The following is a 25,339-nucleotide window of genomic DNA, read 5'->3' as shown; positions in this document are numbered from 1 at the left end:
TGTAAGTATCCATATATGGCAATGTGACTGATCTGTTATATTTATTTCGTCAATGAGAATGTCAGTCATGAGTTAGCCTCTTGAGCACAAATATCATGAGAGAAATCAGCTTGTGTGTGTGTGTGTGTGTGTGTGTGTGTGTGTGTGTGTGTGTGTGTGTGTGTGTGTGTGTGTGTGTGTGTGTGTGTGTGTGTGTGTGTGTGTGTGTGTGTGTGTGTGTACCCATCTCATCCCATTCCTCTATATATGGAAAACCATATAGCTGACATTTACTTATTCACAGGCTACCCGATACTTTAATAATGGCATACATTGTTAAAGAATAGCCTATGCACCATTTTATTTGATTTTCAGAGATACAGTGTTCATAAGATTTTCATAGAGGGCACATTATATAATGATATCATTAAACATGTTTTGACACAAAAGGTTGAATAGCAACAGTAGAAAATTCTATGTCAAGTCATGTGAAAATATTTATTACCTGTAACCATAATTTCAGAAAGCTAATGTGCACATTATGTCAGCAAGAGGTTTCTTAATGCAAATACTTTTTACCTTGTAATTATGGAAATCTGCAGTAGCTACTGCATCAGAATCTTTTGTGTGCATGAGAAAGTGCATGTAATATATAAGAACAAGTGACGTTCGAATCCTTGTTAACGTTATTGGACCCCACAACAGTGGATTATGTCTTAATTTTAAGGACTAATTGTCATCTCATTTTTTCTACCTAATGCTGAACTTAATGTTAATTGGTATTTGCCTCCTAATGTTTACAGAACATTGAGAGTATATTTCATATACATTACCCTCGCCAGCACTATACCGCCTTTTCGTTCAGTATCTATTATATACAGAAGAGATGATGAATTTTCATATTGAGGAACCGAACAGTAGCAGCTTTGCTTAAATCCATGCACAGTACCGTGCACAACAGAATGATTAAATGCTATTTGCTTTTTTAAGGATGAATGAATCAATAGAAAAATAGATTGGATAAATCATTGACACTTTACTGTATTGATAAAGGTGGGAGGAAACTAATAAATCATGCTTTTCAAGCAGTTTCCCCCTGCCCTTTCCCTGCCCCCCCAATAGCATGTTTGAGAACATAAAAGAGGTGCAGATCATTCTGAACAAAGAACAATGCGAAGACTGCAGACAAAAGTGTTTTACTGTAAACCCATATGCAACACTGAAAAAGGTTGCCATTCTTAGACCTGCTTTAACCATTAGGCAGTCTGACAGTGCCATATGAACCACAGACAGTAAGACCTGTGCGACGATCTCGACGCTGTTAAGACGTTTCTCAGAGGGTCGAGAAAATGAAGACCTAAACAATTGCCTCCAAAATGAGTATAATAGGAATTGTTTTGATTTCAGATAGCAATGAATAGAAAAGGAACTGATAAGAACATGTCCCTTCCTTAAGAAGACTAATGTAGAGCATGAGAAAAGTAGGAGTGTTGCAAATTTAAAAACAACAACAACAAAATCAGAAATGGTTTTAATTGTGAAGCAGCAAGTTTATGCCTCAGTCTGTTAATGTACGAAACAAATGAAAGGTGAGTGTGTACGTTGTAATTAATAGATTGGTTTTCCTATTCCACCATTAGTCTGGACATTACCAAAGTAATCAAAGAACTGTAAATTTTCAGAAGTCTGCTTCAGTGTGCATGATTAATTATGCATGAACCCATTTCTCTGAAGTCTCCTTCACTAAATCTTTGGTGGGAAATGCAGTTTATGAGGCATGTGGTTTGGTTATTTGTGTGCATACACACTGCGCTATTGGCCAATATGCAAGATGATTTAAAATTTGGCATATTACAAAAATTTACTGCTGAGTAAAATGTTTGAACGTATCAATAAACAACACTGCTGGCTAGTTTTGCAAGTAGTATTACCTTTAGTCTCAGTCTAACCCCTGCCCTGTAGTCCTTGCTCAGGCAAACTGCATTGACTTCCCATCCTGCAAAAACTTACACCTGTGAGTAGTTATCTGCATATGAGTAGTACCAGTGATCCAATGAGACTTTCTGGGTGTGTAAAGTTACTCACAAGCATCAGTGTTTAAAGATGAGAGGTATTTTAGCAAAGAAAAAGTATTTTAATACTGTTCTGTGAGGTTAAATTGCTGAAGAAAAATATTCGCAAGCGTGGCAAGGAAAGTTAAATGCAAAAGGACAAGTTACTGAGGCCATTGAACTTCCAAGCTCTTACGTGACGCAGGACACATCAATTGCTGATGTCAAGATGCTTGGATTTAAGAGGGGCAACTACAGAATCTCTGGATTCTGATTACTGCATTTGAAGTAATTACAGATAAAATCTTGCCAAATAAATCAAATCGCCCAGAGCATTCCCTTCTCATGTTCCATGGCAGAATTATCCCGTAAATGAGTAAATGGCAATGCATGCAACAAAAACATGCCATATCACTGTATATAAACATCTGCTTTCTTCATGCAAAATGCCTAAAAAAAAGTGACAATAAGTTTTTCTAATAGCATAATTTTACATTAGCTCAGTCACAGAAACTGTTATATCAAATTCCATGATTCTGTGAGCTGAGGATATTCTAAAACTTTTGAAAGATTTCCTGCATAAATATTCCAAAGCCTAGCGCTGCTAATTTGTTTTCTAAGAACTAAACTACATAGGCTTATTCCTTGCTGTGGTTCCTTGTTCTTTTGATGATGGAGGAGAATAGACCGGTTTTTGGAGGAGGTCCCATCAGTATTGGGGCTTGGTTCTTGTGGGTAATTTTTATCTGAGTGAGGAAAAGAAGAAAAACCAGTTATCCCTTTAGCTAACTCAACTTCTTTAAATACTTTTACAAATATCCAAAGCGACTGAACCATTTCAAATCTTAAAATGTAGCTTCTGAACGTTCAGATAGTCAAATATTGAAAGGAAGATGTGGAAATACATTTTGTTACACCTGATATTTGTTTATAGCATAAACAAATCCATTTATACTCATAGTTACCACACATAAATTTTAATTATACAGGAAATTCATGTTATTAATCATATATAATAAGAACTTGGCAATATGCTCTCTTACTTCAGGGGCATGAGATTTATAACCTGCCTTTTTATCACTGCTTGTCACTTGAATATTTTACATATCCACAGTGTGAAAAGGAATTCAAAAGCAGGAAAGGACACATTGTATATTGGGGACACCAAGTTGGTTTCCCATTACTAAGATATACATGCTATCATTTATTTATTCTTCTAATCAGATTGTACTTCTCTTTTAACATGAGCCGTGATACTTAATTTCAAAATAACCATTAGGAATGAAAGTCAAAAGTTAACACAGAAAAAAAGGTCAAAAATGATGAACTAGCATTCTAATTTGTTAATTAATTGGTAATAGAATAGAATCAAATATTGAAAAGCCTGTTTAAAACACTTTGAAAGACTGCTCTAAAGCCACTCATTTTGATTTCTTTGATATAAAACTACGAATCACCTTAAATGAGACAACCTTAAAGTATATTATGTCTTCAATTTTCTCTAATTCAAGTCTAAATTAGAGAAGACATTTTATGAATGTATGCTATGCTCAAAGCTAATTGAAAGCAATTATCAAAGTGGCATTTTGTCTGAGACTTTAAGATACATTGTAAGATAATAAATGATTCTCATTATGCAATAAAAAGGTCACATCTTGCCTTTGGGCTAGTGACACTAAGAGTTTTTCAAAAGCAATCTGAGACATTTTCTTTAGTGAACTACAACTAATACAAGAACCATCACTTATTAAATATCAGTTGTCACCTGCATGGTACCCACATCAGAAATGGGTATTTCTTTCAAAAGAAACACCGCCTCATTAAAAACTGCAAAAAATATCTCTCTTAAAGTGCATACCTGACATTTTCAAGTTAAAATGAATATCCTTCACTTGTCATTCACTAATAGTAATGAAACAAAAATGTACATCACATGGAGAGGCTCATTAAAATATAGAACAATCCTTTTCTGGGGGTGAAAATTTACTTTACAATCTAAGGAGACAGAAACATAAAAATCTCAACAGGATGAGTGGGCTTATTTAACTACATAAGAATTGTAGCTCACTCTTCACATCTTCGTTGCATTGAGACCTAATATGTAACTTTAATATGTTATCATTGTTTGCTAGCATGAAATTTAGTGTATGATTCTCTTTGCAATTGTGCATAGATTAATTTCACTCTTGCTCTCGTGGTTTGGAAACAGCACACTTCCTCACAGGCAACCTAGCTTCAGGCACCACTTTGGAGAACAACTCACCATATCTCCATTGATGCCAGCTGGTGACCTGGCTCTGTGAATTTATCTCCTGGGTTGCTGTAACTCATACATTTTATGGAGGTGATATGTTTGGGCTTGGGGGTGATGGTGATTGCCTCTTTTAGGAACACACACTGCATCTGAGATCCTGGTCCTCTTGACTTTCATGAAATGTTGCTATTTTCTTATGCTTGCCTGAAGAGCGTGGGTTCAATGGGGAATAAAAGCACTGAGTGGAGAAACTGTTTAGTTGTATTGGGTTGGGAGAATTTAATATGGTCATTGGGTCAATTTGAATGTTTTTCTCTGTGATTATTTTGAAAGCAATGTACAGAAGCATACAGCCCTAAGTACATTTTTATTTAAACAAACAAAACAAAAAAAAAGAGGGAGAGAGTTGCTAGCTAGTGTAAATTGCTATCTATATTGACTTCAAATAAATATAATGGTCTAAAACAACAATGAATAAATGTAGGCTGGAAATTAAAAGATTTCTAACCATCAGAATAATGAGGTTCTGGCTCAACCTTCCAATAAGAATAGTGGGGCAAACCACCTAACTAGTTTTAAGATGGAACTTGATAAATTCAGGAACAGGATGATATGGTAGGGTTGCCTGTGATAACCCAGGAGATCCCTTCCAGTCCAATGCACAAAAGGGATGCATGATTTAAAAACAATATCTTATAACTGTGTGTAGGTGTGTGACTGCGCATGTATATGAAATACATTGGGGGCTTACTTATTAAATTCAATTTCTGTCACTCCCTCTGCAAAAAAACCCTTGTCCTCCAATTATAGAACCACAATTAAAAACCTTAAAAGGCCACTAGCCCTATTTCCAGGCCCATAAAGCTCTCACAGACACACACATAACGCCTAAAAGTTTGTAAAGGAGAGCCACCAGGAATATACCAGTTCCTGATTTGAAAGAAGCGAGATTCTGAATTCCTTAAAAACTTTTTGCCAATTGATAACACCTTGGCAAAGCAGACTGATAGAAAACATTACAGAATACTGTTAGATCTAGCATTAGGAGAACTTACTTAGTTCTACTGAATATAGAAAATACAAAGATAGATTGATTATGCAGAAAATAAAGAAAAAAGATTTCTAAAAGATGCAAAGTTAAGTTGCAGCTATGGGAAAAACATGAGAAAATGCTTCTGCTTGGAAAACTTTGTATTTTAAGAAAAACACAAGACAAAAAGAAAACAAATCCCTACTCCAAAGGAAACTGTAAGCAGCCATAAGACCTACTGGTAATTTATGATGCATTTGATGTAAGGTCAGTATAAAACACTATGGGTAGAATTCTGACTCCATTGGAATCATTGGCAAAACTCCCACTCACTTCAATGGAACCAGGATTTCACCAAATGAGTTTGTAGTCTCAATGCAGAAGTTTTACTGGGCTGTGACATCAATAAATGACTCCAGGGAAAATGTAGCATTAGAAATTTTATAATCATTTTTGCAGCCCTGAAAAGGGCATTGAATGATAAACTCACTAAAAGGAAAACCATACCCAATTTAAAGAAGAGCATAATTCTTAAAATTAGAAATGGTAATTGCTCCTTATTTGAAGATAGTAATGTTTGCTAATAAATGAGAAGTCTGAGTCTGTGATATTAAAGATGTTTATAAATGCTTCAAATAGATATTTATTTTTTTCAGGAGCAGGTCAGAGCTTCAAAATGTGCCTCGAAGCCACAGTAACACACTGCATCCAGTAAATAAAATGCACTAGGGAGTAATAAGTTTAATTTATTAACTGTGTTTCTTAGATCAAACAGTTTCCCTTTTGTGTTATTGGACTCTATATTGTGTGCTAGTTATGTGTGTGCTCCTAACATCATAGTATGCTTAAATAAGAGGGCACCATTGACCTTGGAAATGGAATGTGATGTTCTAAATACAGGAACTAATCAAGATGGAAACGATAAATGTTACTCCCAGTTCATGTTAAAATGTTTGAAATTAATAGTAAACTCTCCACCTCAGAGGAAACAAAATTAAATTCAAATATGAACATACTGAGCCATATATGTGGGTACCAGGTGGCCACTTGGCTTCATACTATCAGCAGCAGGATCTGGCTGTAGGAATGGCTGGGAGGTTCACAGGATTATCCCCCGGATTAGAAGTTTGTATGGCAGTCCTCTTCCTGCTGCTGGGGCAGGTGTGGCTGGGGCAACACTACATCACACCGATCCCAACCAGTGACTGGGGCCAGATGTAGATGAGCCAGAAACAACAGCCATTAAGGCTGCTCTAAAACAGCGCGGAGGAAACCCTGCCATAGGATAAGAGGAGGGCAAAGGTGAGCTTTAAGCTGTCTTTGTGTCCCCTCTCCTCTGGTTGCGTACATTTGGGCTAAACCTCCCAGATCTAGCTCACTGGTTTTAAATAGCGCTTTTATGTGACAGTTCTTTTAAACAATTTCTTAACAATATTGTGCAAAATGCAATCACATCTAATCAGTCTGGCATTAATTAAACTCTAATAATATACTCTAGTATCTCTTTTAAGTAGTGTGATCTGTTTCCCCTTCACACAGGTAGATTGGAAAACATTATGGTGTCACCATAATTTTTAAACATACTGCAAAAATGACAGAGCTGCAAAATTAAAATAAATGATTAATAGCATTTTTTTTTCATGTTTTGTACTAATAGGTAACACTGAGCTTTTAAATTAATAGAGCTGTCAAGCTCAAGGTTCCTACAGATCCAGCAGAGAACTAAAATGAAAATTATGTATTCCACAGACACCTAAAGATGACACTTCGGAATATTTTACATTTTAATTAGTAGGTGCAATTGTTCCCCCTCCCCCAAGCTACCGCAAATTAATTGGCAATTAGTCACAACTAATTTTTTCTTAACAATTTGAACTGGAAGGATAGGTGCATTATATGTTGGCGTACTTGTCTGAGGTGCAGAAAGCACACATGCAGTAAATTGCATTGTCAATTACAAAAACTACTGTTGTGAAATTAAGAAAAATTATGCATAGGTAAACAAAACTAATTAATGCGCAGTGTAGCAGTGAACACAAAATATAATGCCCAACTGCACTGTAAGGTGTCTGAACCTCAAAAAAACCAAAACCAAACTTCTGAGCTAGAAACAGAAATTCATGCAAATTGTCATTATAACAAAAGAAACTTGTTACAGGTTGGCATCAGTTAATATGTTAACTATTTAACTACTGTTGGATAGTTTCCCTGTCATCAGCCACTATTGAGCTAGGACACAATCATAGTCCCACTGATATCAGGGACAAAATTCCCATTGTATTCAGTGAGATTAGGCCCTAATGGCTTGAGACACCTATGGGATGGAATAACAGCTGCAGTTCCTCTGTGCCTGCTGCGTGGGGTGTTGGAGCCAATGGATCTATGCAAAAGCAGGTCTGTGCCCCCTCCCTTAGCTATGCAGATACTCTTTCCACAGTGAATAAGAGGCACAAGCTCTTCTGCCCTACCCCTAGGTGGGGCTTAAGTAATGAGATGGACCTAGGGCTGGCCCTCTGCACAATGGTTCAATTACACCCTTAAAGAGTAAGAGAAAGGCCAGAAAAAAACATCCATTTATTCAAACCACTTTTCCAGGGTTGATAAAAATGTACGTATAATTTTCTGGTGTCATGTATTATGAGTTCTTATCATGAGGAAAAATGTCATGGCTTAGCAATAAACTTCCTTTCGATAAATAATTCTCATCAACACCAATAGACACAAAGCATGTAATCTGCTTTGTGACAAATACCTATGCCATTTTTAATTTGTCTCATAGACTTCGGTAGGGCCAGATTTCATCAATAGTTTCTAAAAACCATAAACCCAAATTTTAAAAGATATTTAGATGCCTAACTCCAAAAGCTCCTAAATATCATTAAAAACCTGGGCATAAGTGACTCAGATGGCTAAATCAGATTTCAAAAGTGATGTTGGCACTTACAGCCAGAATTTAAAAGATATTTAAGTGCCTAAAGATGCAGCTATGTGCATGATGTGATTTTCAAAAGTCTTACTGCCATTGAAACTAGAGTAGAGCCAAAGCTGTGCTGGAGTGGGAGGGAAAGATGTGTGTGTAAGATGTGAAGACATACGGGACTCACAGATTTTGTGTGTGTGTGTGTGTGTGTGTGTGTCGGTAAATTTCTCTTCATTTTAAAAAAAGTTATGATTTACTTTTAGTTAAATCTGAGGGACAACCTCAAGGCAGACTTTACTGAAGGCTGTATTATAGGCAAAAACTAGTGATTTCTATACTAGTCTCCTGATATTTTTTCTATAAAAAGGGCAACTTCAGTATCCAGAAAGATAATGGACCAAATAATTAAGCAATCAATTTGCAAACACCTATAAGATAATAAGGAGATAAGTAACAGTCAGTATGGATTTGTCAAGCACAAATTTGTCAAACTAGCCTGATAGCTTTCTTTGACAGGGTAACAAGCCTTGTGGATGGGGAGAAATGGTAGATGAAGTATATCTTGATTTTAGTAAGGCTTTTGATACTGTCTCGTATGATCTTCTCATAAACAAACTAGGGAAATACAACCTAGATGGTGCTACTATAAGGTGAGTGCATAACTGGTTGGGAAACTGCTCCCAAAGAGAAGTTATCAGTGTTTCACCGTCAAGCTAGAAGGGCATATCGAGTGGGGTCCCACAGAGATCAATTCTGGGTCCTGTTCTGTTCAATATCTTAATCAATGATTTAGATAATGGCATAAAGTATATGGACGATACCAAGCTGGGAGAGGTTGCAAGTGCTTTGGAGGATAGGATTAAGATTCAAAATTATCTGGACAAACTGGAGAAATGGTTTGAACTAAATAGGATGAAATTCAAGAAGGATAAATGCAAAGTACTCCACTTAGGAAGGAACAATCAGTTGCACACATACAAAATGGGAAATGACTCTCTAAAGAAAGAGTACTGCTAATAGGGATGTGGGGGTCACAGTGGATCAAAACCTAAATATGAGTCAACAGTGTAACACTGTTGCAAAAAAAGCAAACATCATTCTGGGATGTATTAGCAGAAGTGTTGTAAGCAAGACACAAGAAGTAATTGTTCTGCTCTATTCCATGCTGATTAGGCCTGACCTGGAGTTGAAATTGGAGACAAATTGGAGAAAACCCAGAGAAGAGCAACAAACATTATTAAAGGTCTAGAAAACATGAAATAGAAGGAAAGATTGAAAAAACTGGGTTTGTTTACTCTGAAGAAGAGAAGACCAAAAGAGGACATGATAACAGTTTTCAAGTACATAAAATGTTGTTACAAGGAGGAGGGAGAAAAATTGTTCTCCTTAACCTCTGAGGATAAGACAAGAAGCAATGAGTTTAAATTGCAGCAAGGGTGGGTTAGGCTGGACATTAGGAAAAACTTTCTATCTATGAGGGTAGTTAAGCACTGGAATGAATTGCCTAGGGTGGTTGTGGAATCTCCATGAGTAAATGCACTCTGATTTAAAAAAAAAAATTCTTTCTGAAGCAGATGCTTTGATTTTGAGATAGATTTCCAACAGAAATGTAAAAATCCTTCCTCTAATGTTATCCTTGGATAAATATCTGACCACTTAGAACCAAGACAAGGGGAAAGTCTAACAAGATTTGTAAATTTTGTTTTTGGTGGCACAAGTGGTTTTTGTGCATGGAGATACAGAGAATAGGTCAGGCTAAGTGTATGATAATGCAGGGAGCAATAGCTCCCCACTGTTTCAGCAGAAGAAAAGAGGAAAATATTTTGTGTAATATAAATGTAAAAAATAAAGTCAAATAAAATAGAATCGTACTTCTGTGACTAAATTCTTAACAATTCAGTGGATACCTGTCCTTATGAAACTAAATGTCTGTGGATTAGTCTGTCCACAAAGGCAAATAAACATGTTCCACAGTGTGTTTGTTATGGGGACAGAGTAGTTTATTTTAGGAACGAAACAGTAAAACTGGGAAGGGGCTGCACACAAGAACACATGCATTTTATGTCCACTTTTAAATGGTAGTTTTACTAGGCAACAAAATAATAATTAATAATTTACTGTTCTATCACACCAGAATTAAGAGTATGGGACCGGGTAAACTCTTAATCCAGGGATAGCCTGCCTGGGTGGACTATGGTGTGTGGTGTTCGTGGCTCAAACCATGGATCAGCTGCTCCATGGATCAGACATCGGAGGGGGAGGGGGCGGGGTTGTAAAAAATGGTCTGGCCAACATCCCTCCGTGGATTCTACAAGTCCAGGGACTGGGACATTGCAGCTCCCATTGCTCTTTCACCACATATTTATCATTCAAAGAGCATTATGCAGCACCTCTTAACTCCAAAAGATTTTGTGACAAATCTCATGAGATTCCCCACTGTTCTGTCTTCATATATCCATCTATTCATATGACCCTCACCTTATTACCGTATCTGAGACTATCACAAGTATTTAAAATAAGAAATGTAGTAACAATCTCAATCTTTTTCTTCCATCTCAGCCTGTAAAAGAAATAGCATGATTAAATGACAGGTTTTTGTTTCTTTATGTTCGCATGAGAGGGTGGGCGTGCTGTGTATGTGTGTGGGTGTACAGAAATTATGGAGGGTAAGCTAAGTCAATGTTGATAGCTACAGTTGTCTCTAATTGAAAAGGAGCAGTTTCTAACATTTAAAGAGAGCCGAAATGAAAGTTTGATCATTGCAGCTGATTGTCATTTTTTATTATAGAAAAAATATTTCCCCCTTCAAATTTATTGTTCAACCAGTTCTATAGGATATGTTGATAACAGCATACTTACTGTACAAGGGGTCTGCATCCATGGTTCTCCATCAATCTGCATAGGCAGTGACTTGCTGGTTCTAGAGTAAAATATTTAAGTATATGAATAACAGTGGCTGGATAAAATTCATCACTTATATTTTAAACAGAGATATATGAGGACAGAACAGATGTGTGCAATCAGAAGGACATGTATTGCCTGCAAATGTGCATGCAACTTTCAGTGTTATTCCACCACAGATGAGGTACATGACCCGATGTCCCTATATAAAAGCAATACACTTAAAGGCTTGGTACTCCTCTGTAATGTTATGTGCAAACATATATATATATACACACACATACATACATATATACACACACCCACAGTAGGTCAGGAACAGCCCACAGTGTACTTGTAGAATACAAAACAAAAGTATACCAAACAGGCACAATGTGCTAAAAATATGTCTTTATTCCTTCATGAAAGAGCAGACAGCAAACCATTAATAACTACGCTTTGAGTTTGGTCTTTCTACCAGTTTTTCATCCACCTTATAGTAATTTCACCTAGACCCCATTTCCCTAGTTTGGTTATGAGAATGTCATGTGGGACTGTATCAAATGCCTTACCAAAATCTGCCTTTCTGATTTTGTCCCTGCATGCTTGAGCTATTCTTTTGTATTCAGCCTTAGGAATTTGAAAATGTTGTCCAAATGATACAGCACAATCAAATTAGCCAACTCTCCTGTTTCATGGCTAACTCATACCAATACATTTATTCATGGTGTCTTGTCAGTGCTCAATATATAACAATAAAACATAGATTTTGCTCCTGAGAATCTTAAAGTGCTTTACAAATACTTATGACAATTTATAACTCCCAGGTGAAGAATATATTAGGATACCCATTTTATGAACAGATTAAAATGTGTCAAAGAGATGTTAAATGACTTTCCCAAAGTAACACAGAGTCCATGAACAATAAGACCCTGGAGTATAAACTCCCTGCCCTCTTCTCTCACCACTAAACAAACCTCTTCTCATTATGAGGTGAGAGATGACTATAAGATGTGAAGACTGAAATTAAGAATTTTCCTATCCGCTTTATTGTGTGTTTTAATGAAAGAAAACCATCTAAATACATGAATTCAGTAAACACCTACTTTCAACAAATTTTCATGTGCATTTAATGTAGGTTTTTTATTCAATATGTAGCATTAAAAATTGTTATAACTAGAAGGTACAATAAAGAGTTTACCTGATGACAACAGATGAGCACTGTGCAAGCCGCCTACCAGCACTTTTCAGTCCTGTGTATATCTGACCCATCTCCATGGCTCCTTCCAGACCAACCACTTCCATCAGCTGATCACTCAGATCTGAAACAATTCAGCACATTTCCCTTTTAGGAAGACGTCAACACTTCGACTAGATATTAATTCAGAATTGGTATGAGCATCCCTAGCAAAAATGACTGCAATTGTGTAAGAAAAGGTAAGAAGTGGTAGGAACGTTATTAGAAAGAGGTAATGGCAACAATATTTTCTAAACTAACAGTTGTCAACTTCCAGGCTTGCTATCCTTGGACTAACTGTTATCTCACTCCAAAAACATCATGACAAAAATGTCTCTAAAGTCAAATAATAAGTATCCACAGGCTTTTTAGTAAATAATCTACATTACTGATTATATTATTATAAAAGGAGCTGGTAGCAATCCCTACATTTAGGCTGCTTAACACTTTCCATCATAAAAGACTATTGCAAATTTTTCTCTGAGATACTCTACACCTCCACTGTTTGCAGCAGGTCTTTGAAATTTATCAAGGGAAAGCCTTTGAGCTAGAGAAGTGTCTTGTCTCTGTCCTATAATCTTCCATTCAGATGGTCTAGGCAACTTTAATTTGACCTCTTTGTGCTTACGCATTTTGATAAAGACTTTAATTACATGATCACACAATATTTTTTCCAAAGGACTTTTGCCTCATTCATTACACAGGTTGAATGCTCAGGAGAATGTAAAGTAGCATGGGCAACCATTAATCTGGCATTTCCTAACTTTTGATCACTTATTTACAATCTAAATATTTTTCTTTTCATGTAATTCAGTACCAAAATATTATGTAATAAAAATACTTTCTGTAAAATATCATTTAAAAACAGTATTATTCAAAAAGTAAAGTTTAAAGTTAAATAAATACTAGTTGCCTTGATTTCAAAGAACAAGTATGATATAAATTCAGAGTCTTCAGTTTAGGAGACAAAAAGGGTCTCTAACCATTAATACATCAGACTAGTTTGAGAAACAACCCAAATTAGTAAAATCCTATCTGGAACCCACTAGGCTTGTTTTGTGTGAAACATTTTACAACTTCTAGTGAAATGTATGTTGCCAAGAACAGATGGACAAGGAACAGAAACATTTTCTTTCAGCTGTAGATTATGTTTAAATGTCCCTTCTTTATAGAGTGGCTGTTAATTCCTTGTTTCTGAGAGATATGCTAGCCAATGAAGTACAGATAGGAGGACTAAAACCTCAGAGGCAAGCATCATGACATTGACAAAGTAAAGGAGAGAATATTAATATCTGTAGCTCAACCTTCAGTGTAAGTGGACTTTCATGCAATTATTTTTTTAACTATGGGGCTGAGCGAAACTTTCAAAGTTTGTTTTCTATTGACTTTATTGGGACTTTGGATCAAAATAGTTAACTGAAATCTATGTATTGAAGGAGATATTTATTAAAGAACTATAATACAGTTGGGGTGTGATTCTAACTATTCTATTAACACCCAGGGAATTTGCTTCTGTCCACCATCCTTATTCTTATTTTCCTCCCTTTCTTTATTTTCTTGCTATTTTCTTTTTTTCAATGCTAAAATGAGAGTGAAGTCAGTTTCATACAATGAAAACTAAACAAAAATGAATACAGTTCCTGACCATTATGGAAAAAAAACATTAGGAGGGAAAATAGGCAAGAATGTAAATTCTTTGACAGCACTTAAGTCTGCATTTCAATATTTTCCATTTGCTAAAAAAAGTGTAAACATAACTTTGTATCTCTGGCTTTTTATCAATTGGTTTGTGAAAAGGACAACATTCTTTTAAGACATTTTCCCTGAAGTTACTCATATGTATTTTCAACTTGAACTCTAAGCTTAAACATATTCTATTTTTCTGAATTTCCATGGAGGTTTAAAAAAGAAAAGTCTTACTCATTTGCCAAGCTCTTAGATTATAAAAGCACACAGAATTTTATAGACTATTAAATTGCAAAAACATTTCTGGCCAAAGCAAACATCCAATTCCCATCCACTCAGGAAAAAAAAAAAATTAAATGGAAGAATAATTAAGAACAGATTTTTATTACTGACAGCTCATGCAACATATGAAAAGATTCAGTATAGTGATATTTGAAGTGACTTAAATTTGATGCGTCACTTTTCAGTTGCTATAAACTTAGTACCAGCTGACAGCAAGTAACTAAAGGCCAATTTCTACCCTTTGATCCACATTGCATATCTCCAAACAGTATGGTATGTTAAACATTTGAAGAGATGAGAACAATTCAAATACACATATAGTAAGTTAGAATCCCCCAATACTCTTCTATCCTCCAAAAAGTGAGGCCTCTTCAAAACCATCACATTTGTGATGGCACATTGCCAAGTGGTGTGAGCTTAGGCCAGACATGGGTATTTTTAATAGCAAGCTTAAGTCAATCATATTTTACCTTCAGAGCAATCAGAGCTAACACTAGTTTAGTGAACCTAACATATAATTGATTTTGGAAGGCTTAATTTATCCTCTTGACCCTGTGTCATACATTTGACCAGTAGGGAGCTGTATGGCTACATGCATTTCAACACATCTTTCAACTAAATTGACTTTGATGACAGTTTAGCTTGAGAAAGAACTGAAAAGGGAGTGAAGGTTTTGGCTCCAGGTCTAAAGGACGTTATATGGATATGGGATACGACCCTTGAGGCCAAAAGGTCTAGATGTCAATGAATGGATTACACTACTTCAGAAAATGTGGTTACTTTTGATTTGATGTATAAAAATATTGATATTGTCATTAGAACACCATTCATAAGAAGAACACCTATGGAAATTGCTTATACCAAATTAGATGGTTGAAGCATTTCATGGGGCCTCAATGGGAAGTGAAAAGTCTGTCACATATTGACTTGTCAACGATGCATGACCACCTAAATTGAGCTTTGATAAAACAAAGTTGGTAGCTACAATGACAATTTAGTTTTCTCTCTTTGGGGCATAATTTTCCTTTAAAGAGAGACATTCTGAGGTCTTGAAATGCTGCATGTCCTACTACTTCTGCACATCATGAATGTTACTCCCCAAATGCTCCCACTGAGTACAATGAGAACTGCTGGGCACTGAGAACTTCTGAAATTCCGGCCACTTCATTTAGGTGCTTAAATGGGAGCTGAGCTCTTATGGCAAATCTGGCCTGGAGAGTACTTCAGCATCAGTGTGTGAGAAGAGTGTTTTTTAACTGCTGCCTTTGGGTTCTTGAGCCAGTTTGTTCTACTTTAAGCTTTGTGGAAGAACTGAAGGCTCCCACTTGTTTTCTATATCAATGAGCTGTTAGTCTGTGTGGGAATGTTTTCACAGCACCATGCCTCTCCTGCCCTCTTCCATAAACCAAACTACTTCACGTGTCTCCTCATATTAGCAGCATCAGTAAACAAAGCCAGCTCTCATGAGGGAGTGCTGATGTCAGCAGATTCTGAATAGCATGCAGAGGGGCTTCTGACCCCTGGCACTCATTCCTGATGGGGGGATAAAGTCTCTAGGGAGATTGCCAACCCACTTTGTCCTGTCAGGAGGGGGAAGAGGGAGAGGGAGAAGAAGCTCAAATAAAAATCTGCTCTAGTGATAGACAAAATAAAGTATGAGAATATGAGCCCTTTATGTTACTTCTTAGCCCCAGAAGATACATTTCTGGAGACCTTAATGCTATTCAACAAGAAGTTTATATTGTCTCTTAACTAAACATTTCAATATTCAAAGGGAATATGTAATAGAATAATATATTTGGAATTCATCTATGCATGGAAAGCAAATTGGGGTAGGGGGTGGGAAGGTACGCTGTGTGATTAGAAACAGTGATTTACACAGAGAACTTTTCCTCTGTAATGGAACAGTTTTTTTATACAATTTATCTTTATAATATATAAATATTGCAGTCCTGGCAAGAGATTGAAAGACTCTATTATATTTGGGGTTACTGCACTTACTCAAGCACATTTGCATAAAAACACTGTTGGTCAGTGGTAAATCTGTCTCTGGCAGCAGTTTGTCTTTGGAAAGAAGGGAGTACATGGCTGACTAAATTTAATTAAACCCTGGTAATCATCATGCTGGATAATTTTTGTTTCCAAAGTTAAAATATAGAATAAGAATTTGAAAACTGGTGAGTTGCCAGAGACCCTTGAAAACCTCCGGAGTTCAACACTCTACACCGCATGAAAGGTCTAATATCTGCTCAGAACAGTGCATGTATCAAAAGTACAATTTTCCATTAAGCAGGAATGTAAGGACACTTTCATATACAGAGACAGGAACCGCTTTTGTATGAAGTGCAAAAGATATGTTTAATTCACACTGTATGCCTGATTTAAGATGATCAGTTACTAGATTACTTGGTGTTGGTTAAAATAAATCACCAAAATCATTGTAAGTTGTGCTTTCTGTTTTAAAAAACAGCAGCTAGTAGACACGTATGCCACAACATGTTTAGTTATTTATAGTACAGTTGCACCTACAGGCCCAACTTAGATGAAGGCCAGTTATTCTAGGCACATAGAGACAGCCCTTGCCTCCAGGAGTTCATAATCTGAAGAGCCAGAACAGACAAAGAGTTGGGAAAAGGAAATATTATTACCCCAACTTTACAGATGGAGAACTGACACACAAACAGATCAAGGTCCTGATCCTGTAAAACATTTATACATATACTTAACTTTACGCACCATGAACTGTCCCAGCACAATCTACAAGGTTATTCACAGTGCATAAAGTTAAGCACATACGTAAGTCTTTGCAGGATCAGGACCTAAATGACTTGATCAAGGTCACACATGAAGTCTGTGTCAGAACCAGGAATTGGATCCAGTTCTCCAGAATTCTAATCCAGTATTTTAACAAGACTATTCTTCCTTTCAATATTGACTTCATGGGACTATTCATAACAGTAAAGTTACACAACATACATATCTGCAGAATTTGACACAGTTCTGACTATCCTGTGAGTTGTTGAGTTACTATGAATGTCTTTAATACACACAAACTCTCAGATGCACATTCTACAGTACCCAGTCCCAGTAATGAACTTTTTATTTGAGGAACATATCCTAAACCCATTTTTAAAAAATCTATGTTTTGTCAAGGAAGGAAGAAATATCATTGTTGTCATTTTTATCTTTGGAGGCACTCTTACTACAGTTATGAGTGGTAGTCTACAAATGTTTTTACACAGACACACACGCACACACACACACACAACCCCTAAGAGAAGAAACAAAGAAATAATGTATTTTTGCCATTGTGAACTGATGTTGACCTAAAAATAGTTTTATTGGGATAGGATTTTAAAATTAATGTAATTTGTAAAAGGAACATAGTGAGTGAAATCCTGGGTCCACTGAAGTTAATGGCAAAACTTCCATTTACTTCAATGCGCCCAGGATTTTACTCAATATTTTTTGTCTTGCATCAGTTTGACACACATTCCTCAGAGGAAATCACTTAACAGATATAGCCCAGCCTACTACTGTATATTGGACTTTCTGTACATAATCACTTCCTGACTTATCAATCATGAAGTGTGACAGGTTTCCTAAGAACTAGGGGGTGACACAAGGAATACATCCTTATAATTAAACATTTTGTGAATCATTTTAATGTGCACAAAAGGTCTTTGTAACGTTTTTCCTTAAATGAACTTTTATTTCCTAACCGATAAGTTCTTGATTAATATTAAAAGAGAAAAAAATAGAGGATTCAAATTAAATTGCTTCCATCTTCAGTCACTCCTGCAAATAGGACATCAAGAACAAATGCCAACATTCACATTTCTAATATTTTGAAACAAGAGGTACCATCACCTGCTTTCGGAGATCACTGTGGAAAAGACTTTCATGGTAAAGCTTGGCAGACAAATAGTTTGAGGTACAATGGCAGTGGACATATCACTGCAGCAAAAAAACAAAAACAAAAAACAGAACACCTCATTCTATTATTTTAATCTGTATTCTTTCAAAAGTTATTTGTTTAAAAGAATTTCACTGTGTTACTCTTGTAACCCCTTCATTCAACAGAACAAAAGCCATTCTATGAAAGGAGTCTAAACTTGGACAAACTGTAAAAAAAAAAAAAAAAAAAAAAAAAGCAAAGTTCCTCTCTGTTTTTATCAAATTTGATTGCTGCAGCTGTTCCCAGTTTCTATATTTTAAAAATAGCCTTATTCAGTGCCTTGTTGGCTAAAGGCCAGAGTACCATTAGAACATGTTGTACGGAAAACCTCTATTCAGTTACAGATACAGAAATATATTTAAGATCAGTGGGGTCATCTGCAGAAAACACTTGTAGGGGGAACATGGAATTTTAATGTGCTTGGACTGCTCACCACTTTTAACAGATATTTAAGAACTTCAGACTGGATATCATTCTGTTTGTATTGGGGCTATCAACTTACTGGGCATCAGGTACAATACGAACAAGTCAAAATCATTTCAAATAACCAAAATAGATGTAATTCTCAGATTACTTCTATGCAGTTCTGGCATTCACTTCAAATGGCTGCAAGTAATATTGTATATTTGATTAGCCTATAAAAATGCCACTGCCCAGAAAGGAAAGATACAGTAATATTGATGGAACAGTAGAAGTTTGATCAATGTAAACCAGCTTTCATTTGTACATTTCTAAGACTACTACATGCTAAAAGGGGGATAAATGTTTCCCTTCCGAAAAATGTGCCAGTGAAGTTACTGCTGCATTTTCTACTCAGAGGAAGGATTTTATAGTTTTGCACATAGGGTGAAATTCTGGCCCTACAAAAATCAATGGCAAAATTCCCATTGATTTCATTGGAACAGGATTTCACCTGTTGCCAGAGAATCCAAGGATCCTCAGTTTTCTGGTACACAGCTCTTTAGTGAGATACATTACCATTTGTTCCCCCCACCACACTTGCACTCTGTGATATTTGAATCTCATAGAATGGATCTTAATATTGCTCTGAACAGCAACAATTTCTGAAGCACTTACTAGTAGAAAAGCCACTTGCTTTGCAGGGGGGGGGGGGGGAAGCCACATATAACATGTGCTAAGCATTTCAAAACATTTTGGAAGCCCCAATGACATATTCCTGAGTCCAGAACTTTTAGCCATATCCAGTGGCGTGAAACATCTATTTCAAGATATTTAAGGAAAAAACATCTGTCCATGCCCTCTTGTGGCCAAGAACAACCATCAGGCACATTAAGTCTGATCTATTACCTAGCACTCAAAAGAGCACACCGGTCATCATTCTGATTGGCTCCTGTACAGGAGACAGCTTTTAAAAGGTAATGAGCACCTTCACTTCCCACTGGCATCGATGGTAGGTGAGGGTTCCTAGAACCTCGCAGAATTAAGCCATGAGTAAACTAGCAGGAAAGACAGATTTCCCACACATTCTTCTCACCTAGCACACCCAGAAAATGGCAGCACAACATTTAACCTTTCATTTGTTCCATATTGTTGTGCTTTTGGGTTTTTTTGCTGTCTAGGCCTATTACAACACAGGGAATATCAGATATTTCCATTAATTTCTAAACAGAATACCTTGCAAGAGATGACTTATTAACATCAGAGATGCCTGCAACAAACCTGAGGCCCAGAGATAGATATAAACATGATATGAGAAAACTAGAGTACTTTGAAGTATGATTTTATTAATTTTCCAGAATTCTGGTATGCGTAGGAACCTCCTTTCCTTGTCACTGAATTTAGAACCAAAAGGATAATGCTTTTCAATTCCTTTGGAATAAATACTAAACATCTGTCCAAATGTGTTTCATCTGGCAAGAAGCTAAAGAAACATCTTCAAAGGTTCACAGAAAAAGGAAAAAATTCACTTCTTTATAACCTATTCAATATTTGTAATTTTAATTACTGACACAAAGCTGCCTTATGATAGAGAGTTATTTACATTGGCCAAAGGAAAATAACAACAAAAATATATATGTATCTGCCTAATCGCCTAAGGTTCCAGATTTCTCCCTCCCAAGGACCAAAAGAAATACCATCAGTTGGAGCTGGCCTAGCACATAGGCCATTTAAAGTTCTTTCCAATGCCCAGGTTCAGGTTACTACTAACAAATACAAAACCCAACTATTTCATTCCAAACACCGAAGGAAACATTAAATACAAACCTTGATTTGTTCTCATTTGTTTGATACACATTCTACCACAAATGGAAAGCTTGGTTTTGTTTAGTGAAGATGAGATTTTAGTACATATTATTTGTTTATAGTACTACTACAAATAGGAGCAACACAGATGAAGGCACAGCCCTTGCACTAAAGAATTCGCATTCAAAGTCCCTGAACTTACATAGATATCCATTGGCATAGACCTCTGTGCCCATGTGGAGTCCCACTAACTTTGTCTTCAATGGGATTTGGCTTCTTGGGCACAAGGACCCACACCAGTGGACTCCGATATAAGACAGGACCCCCCAAAAGACTAAGGGCCTGATTCTTATTTACACGAAAGCTCCAGTACACCTCTCAGATGGTGCAATGGGGCCTGGAAGTAAGTATATTTTTTCTGCATAATATAATTTATACCAAATTTAAGGTCCCTTTGCACTGCCAGAGAAATATACAAACAGAGACAGAGAATAGGGGAAAGGGAACAGCAAACCCATAGGTGGTCAGGGTTTTTTTAATGTTAGAAATATATATGCCTTTTATGTAGATATGCATTATATGTACAAAGAAAGGTCATGAAAATAATGAATATTTCAAACTAACGAAATACAAATCCCACCTGAAAACCCACCTCAGCTCTGATATCTACTAGTAGCTATAATAGTCTGATTGCAGGGTAATTTGAAATTGTCTGCACACTTTGGGCCTAATTTTCATTTACACTAAGTCTGCTTTACACTGCCCTGGCAATATATAGGTGCCTTGTAATTTACACCAACTTAAAAGCCCCTTTAAACTGTCAGATCAATGTAAAGCAGATTTAGTGTACCTGAGAATCAGGCATCTCATATCTCCACTGAAATTAACAGCCATTATACTTACTTGTAGTAGGCATTGTGGTATGGGTGGGTCTTCAGAAAGGACTTGTATTTTACAAGACAGCTGTCAACTCTTTTTCATTAGCTTGATTTTGTTTGCATTCCTTTTTGATTTTTCTCTAAGTATTAAGGCCCAAATTGTAATAGAATAGGATACATATTGCCTTTTATTGCAAGTGTATTTATTAGGGCTTCTGAGGATACATGAGTATATGGGGATTTGAGTAGAGCACAATGGGACATTCTGCTGTGCATATCAGTTGATAAGGTAGTGAATAACGTAATCATTTTTAAAATATACCATTTCTTTTGATATTATAAGCCATCCACAGTAAAGTTAGATTAATATTTTTACCTTTTGTTCCTATATCCTGGTTCCCTGCACTAGGTTCAGCAGTGTAAGAGGGTTGCTATACATTCAAAAGAATTAAAGGAAGTGGAAGATGCAGGTGCACTAATAAATGGGTGGTCTTTGGATTACAGTATTTATGTGTACTATGCCAAGCTAAACAGAAACCTAAATGCTATGCATACAAAGTGGTACAACAAGAACATCTGTGTTGGGGGACTGAACTGGCATGGCTAACACCTCCAGTGCCAGGTGCAAAGGAAATTTCAGTATAGCTTGAGTAATCTTGACTGCCAGCATCTGCATGCATCAGATTGCCTCCTGTGTTCTAGCCCACCACTACCCACTAGAGTATTTATAATCTACATCTGGCTCTGTAATGGCTATAGACAGGTTGCAATCCTTCCATTATCGACTCTTAGAGTGATGATGAGGAACAAACTATTTTTTACATAGGAATATTAGCATTACTAGCATTTTTATAACGTTCATTGCACTGTCGGGAAGATGAAAATTTTTGCATAGAAAATAAAAAAACAACAAGATGAATGACTATACAGAGTCATTCATCTTTTTATTTATTAATTTATTTCCTATGCAAAAATTATCATCAAATCAAAATTTTTCATTGGTATTGCCATTTTCTTGTGAAACCATATGTCAATTTTTGCATAGAAAAATTAGGCTTTTCCCACGTTTCAAAATGAACAAAAACTTTCATTTCAATTTTACCTAAAATATCATTTCTACTTGGTTTAAAACTTCTCAGGGGAAAACTGAAATTTTTCATCAGAAAAATGTCAATGCTTTCTTGTCTGAAATTTCTCACAGGAAAAATGTTGGTTTTCTGAACAAGTCTAATTAACACACACACACACACACACACACACACACACACACACACACACACACACACACGAAGAACAGCTGCAACCTCCATATTGATATTCTGTTATATTTTCCCTTATAAAAATTCTTCAGACTTTTTTTTAAAAAGAGCTCTCATGCTGGCTTGCAGCAGGACTTTGAAATTTGGCAATATTTTGAAATTTTGAAATATTATAGGCAAGATTGGTGAGGTCATATCTTTTATTGGACCAAATTCTGTTGGTGAGAGCGCCAGGTTTTTGAGCTTACACAGATCTGAAGAAATGTTCTGTGTAAGCTCCAAAGCATCTCTCTCTCACCAGCAGAAATTCGTCCAATAAAATAAATTACCTCACCCACCTTGTCCAATAAACATAGTACACAGACAAGATGAATCTTCCCTCTCCTCTTGCTGCTGCTTGGATCTAGCAGACCATGAGTTCAAGTCTCACTTTTTCTCCATGGCCACTGACAGTAGCACAAAAATAATTGGCCTTAAGTCTGCAGTAAGGAAGATTTAAGTTAGATATTACCAAAACCTCTCTCACTAGAAGGGTATTTAAGCTCTGGAATAGGCTTCTAAGGAACGTTGTGGAGCCCCATCCCCCTTATTGGAGATTTTTAAGAACAGATTGTCCTGTTAAGGATGGTGTAGGTTTATTTGATCCCGCCTCAGCACAGAGGGCTGGACTTGATAACTTCTCCAGGTCTCTTCCAGCCCAACATTTCTACGATTACAACTGCAAATAAAATAATTTATTTTCTCTTTTTAAGAAAACCTAAGGCATTACATACAAAAAAAGTCAGCAACAACTTTGCATCCTAAAGAACAAGCACTCTAAAGTTAGGAAATTTGAGAATTAAAGCAGCAACATCACACTAGAAGGCAAAAACATCAAGAAAGCAGAAAAGTTCATCTATCTGGGCCACTCCACACTAGCCAATGGATACCTCGTAAGGAAGTGACATCAGCGATAGGAAAGGCATCCACACTATTCACTAAACTCAACAATGTAGGTAAATCAAAGACGTACACTGGAACAAAACTGAGAATTTTCCACTCAAACGGGATCTCAGTGTTAACATAACATTGTCAAAACTGGAGAGCTACTAAAAAAGTTAGGCAAAAAACTAGACACCTTCAAAAATAAGTGCCCATGAAAGATTCTGGATATCACTAATGAAGAAATCCAAGAAATCACCAACAAGCAGCTCATCTCCACCAGAATCAGAAAGAAGCACAGGGCATATCTCAGGTATGTATGGCCGATGCCAACAAAGAGACTCCCACATGAAGCCATCAAGTGGAAACCATATGGTGTGAGGAATTAAGGGCACCCAAGAGAAACCTCAAAAAGAACCCTTAGTAGTGAGGGCAAAACAATTGATCTCAACACCACAGAGTAGATGAAAGCAGCAGCCAATAACAAGAAGGAGTGGAACAGACTAATTTCTCCACCTTGTGGTACCAATATTGGTGTGGGAAGGATGTAATAATAATAAAGTCACCTGTGCAAACTTAATGTAGTCAACATGTGTGTATGCATTGGTATAAGTATTTAATCGCTTGATCACAATCTGTTTTTTCCACAAGATCCCTGCCTCATTCACTGCATGGTGATAAAATTTTAGGTAAATGCGCTATTGTCAACTTCAAGCATTCAAAAAATCATAAGTCAAGCCCTCAAAGTCATGGGGCTATCTTAAAAATTATGATATTTTTTGAAAAATAACATCTTTAGGGTTCTTTTTCTTTGCCTTCTGGTTTCTGAGTCACCTTTAAGGTGAGCTCATTTCATTTTTTCAAGCTTTTCTCCCCAACTAAGAGGTCTAGAAACTTTTTTATAAAAAATGGAAGATGAGATTCTCTTGAAATCCAATAATTCCAAAAGATGGGACTATAAAAAACATGAAATATACAAAGACTTTAAATAATCATGGGACTTGGCAAAACTTTAAATGGATAAAATGATTGAAAAAGGGAGGACTGGATGGCTCAAAGGATTCCCATGAAATGCAGTCTTTCCTTTCTGGATCCAGTCCAAGGGCCTTATCCTACTTCTACTGAAATCAATGACAAATTCTCTTGATATATTCCTACATCAGTAGTGACAAGGGGCCCAATCCTGAACTCCTTACTCAGGCAAAGCCCCCAATGAGATGTTTTAGTCCTATGCCTTGTGCATGCTTATGACCCCATGTGGAGTACGAACTCTACACGTGTAGCTACACACTGTAGTGAAAGCAGGCTGCGTCCATACTTGTCATACAGCGTGTAGTGACAGGATACAATGAAAGGTTCTGGCAGGGGGCAGGCAATGAGGAAAAGCTCCCACAGGGGGAAGGTGCCAGAGTTTTTCCCCGCTGCTGGACCCTTTCCCCATTGCAGGAGCTGTTTACTGAGACAAGGAAAGATTTTGGTATGTGGGGAGGCAACAGGACATTACATGGCTAAAATAGCAGTGTATACATGGGAGGAGGCACTCCTTGAACCTGTAGAGAGCTGTATAGGGTATATACCCTAAGATTCAGGCATGTAGGGACTCTACTCACCTAAGCAGTGCCTCACTATCTACGCTGCTATTTATACCCATGATAGTTGGGTATGCAGTATCTGTACTCTACACACCACCATAAGTGCAGGCACACCTTTAGTACATTCTACGTTACAAAAAAAACCATTACTACATTTGACACCCTGGATCAGGCCCCAAGAGAGTAAAAAAAGTGAATTTACCTGGA

The 25,339-nt window shown here is 36.7% G+C and overlaps 1 protein-coding gene across 1 annotated transcript in view; it reads right to left on the bottom strand.

Moving 5' to 3' along the window:
• Nucleotides 1-2,638: 2,638 nt before the first annotated feature.
• The window catches only part of DGKB (diacylglycerol kinase beta), a 471,047-nt gene continuing 448,346 nt past the window's right edge, over nt 2,639-25,339 (bottom strand). The window contains exons 25-27 of the mRNA XM_067562119.1: nt 12,316-12,436; nt 11,094-11,154; nt 2,639-2,776 (exon numbers count right to left, since the gene is read on the bottom strand). Coding sequence (XP_067418220.1) covers nt 2,669-2,776; nt 11,094-11,154; nt 12,316-12,436 — 290 coding nt within the window. The 3' untranslated portion in view covers nt 2,639-2,668. The remainder of the gene's footprint in view (nt 2,777-11,093; nt 11,155-12,315; nt 12,437-25,339) is intronic.

This window comes from Emydura macquarii, unplaced genomic scaffold, assembly GCF_026122565.2.
Source record: "Emydura macquarii macquarii isolate MOO-44397 ecotype Brisbane River unplaced genomic scaffold, CSIRO-AGI_Emac_v2 contig_2422, whole genome shotgun sequence".
Lineage (NCBI taxonomy): Eukaryota > Metazoa > Chordata > Testudines > Chelidae > Emydura > Emydura macquarii.
The sequence above is the reverse complement of the archived record's forward strand: the minus strand, read 5'-3'. Positions and strand labels throughout refer to the sequence as shown.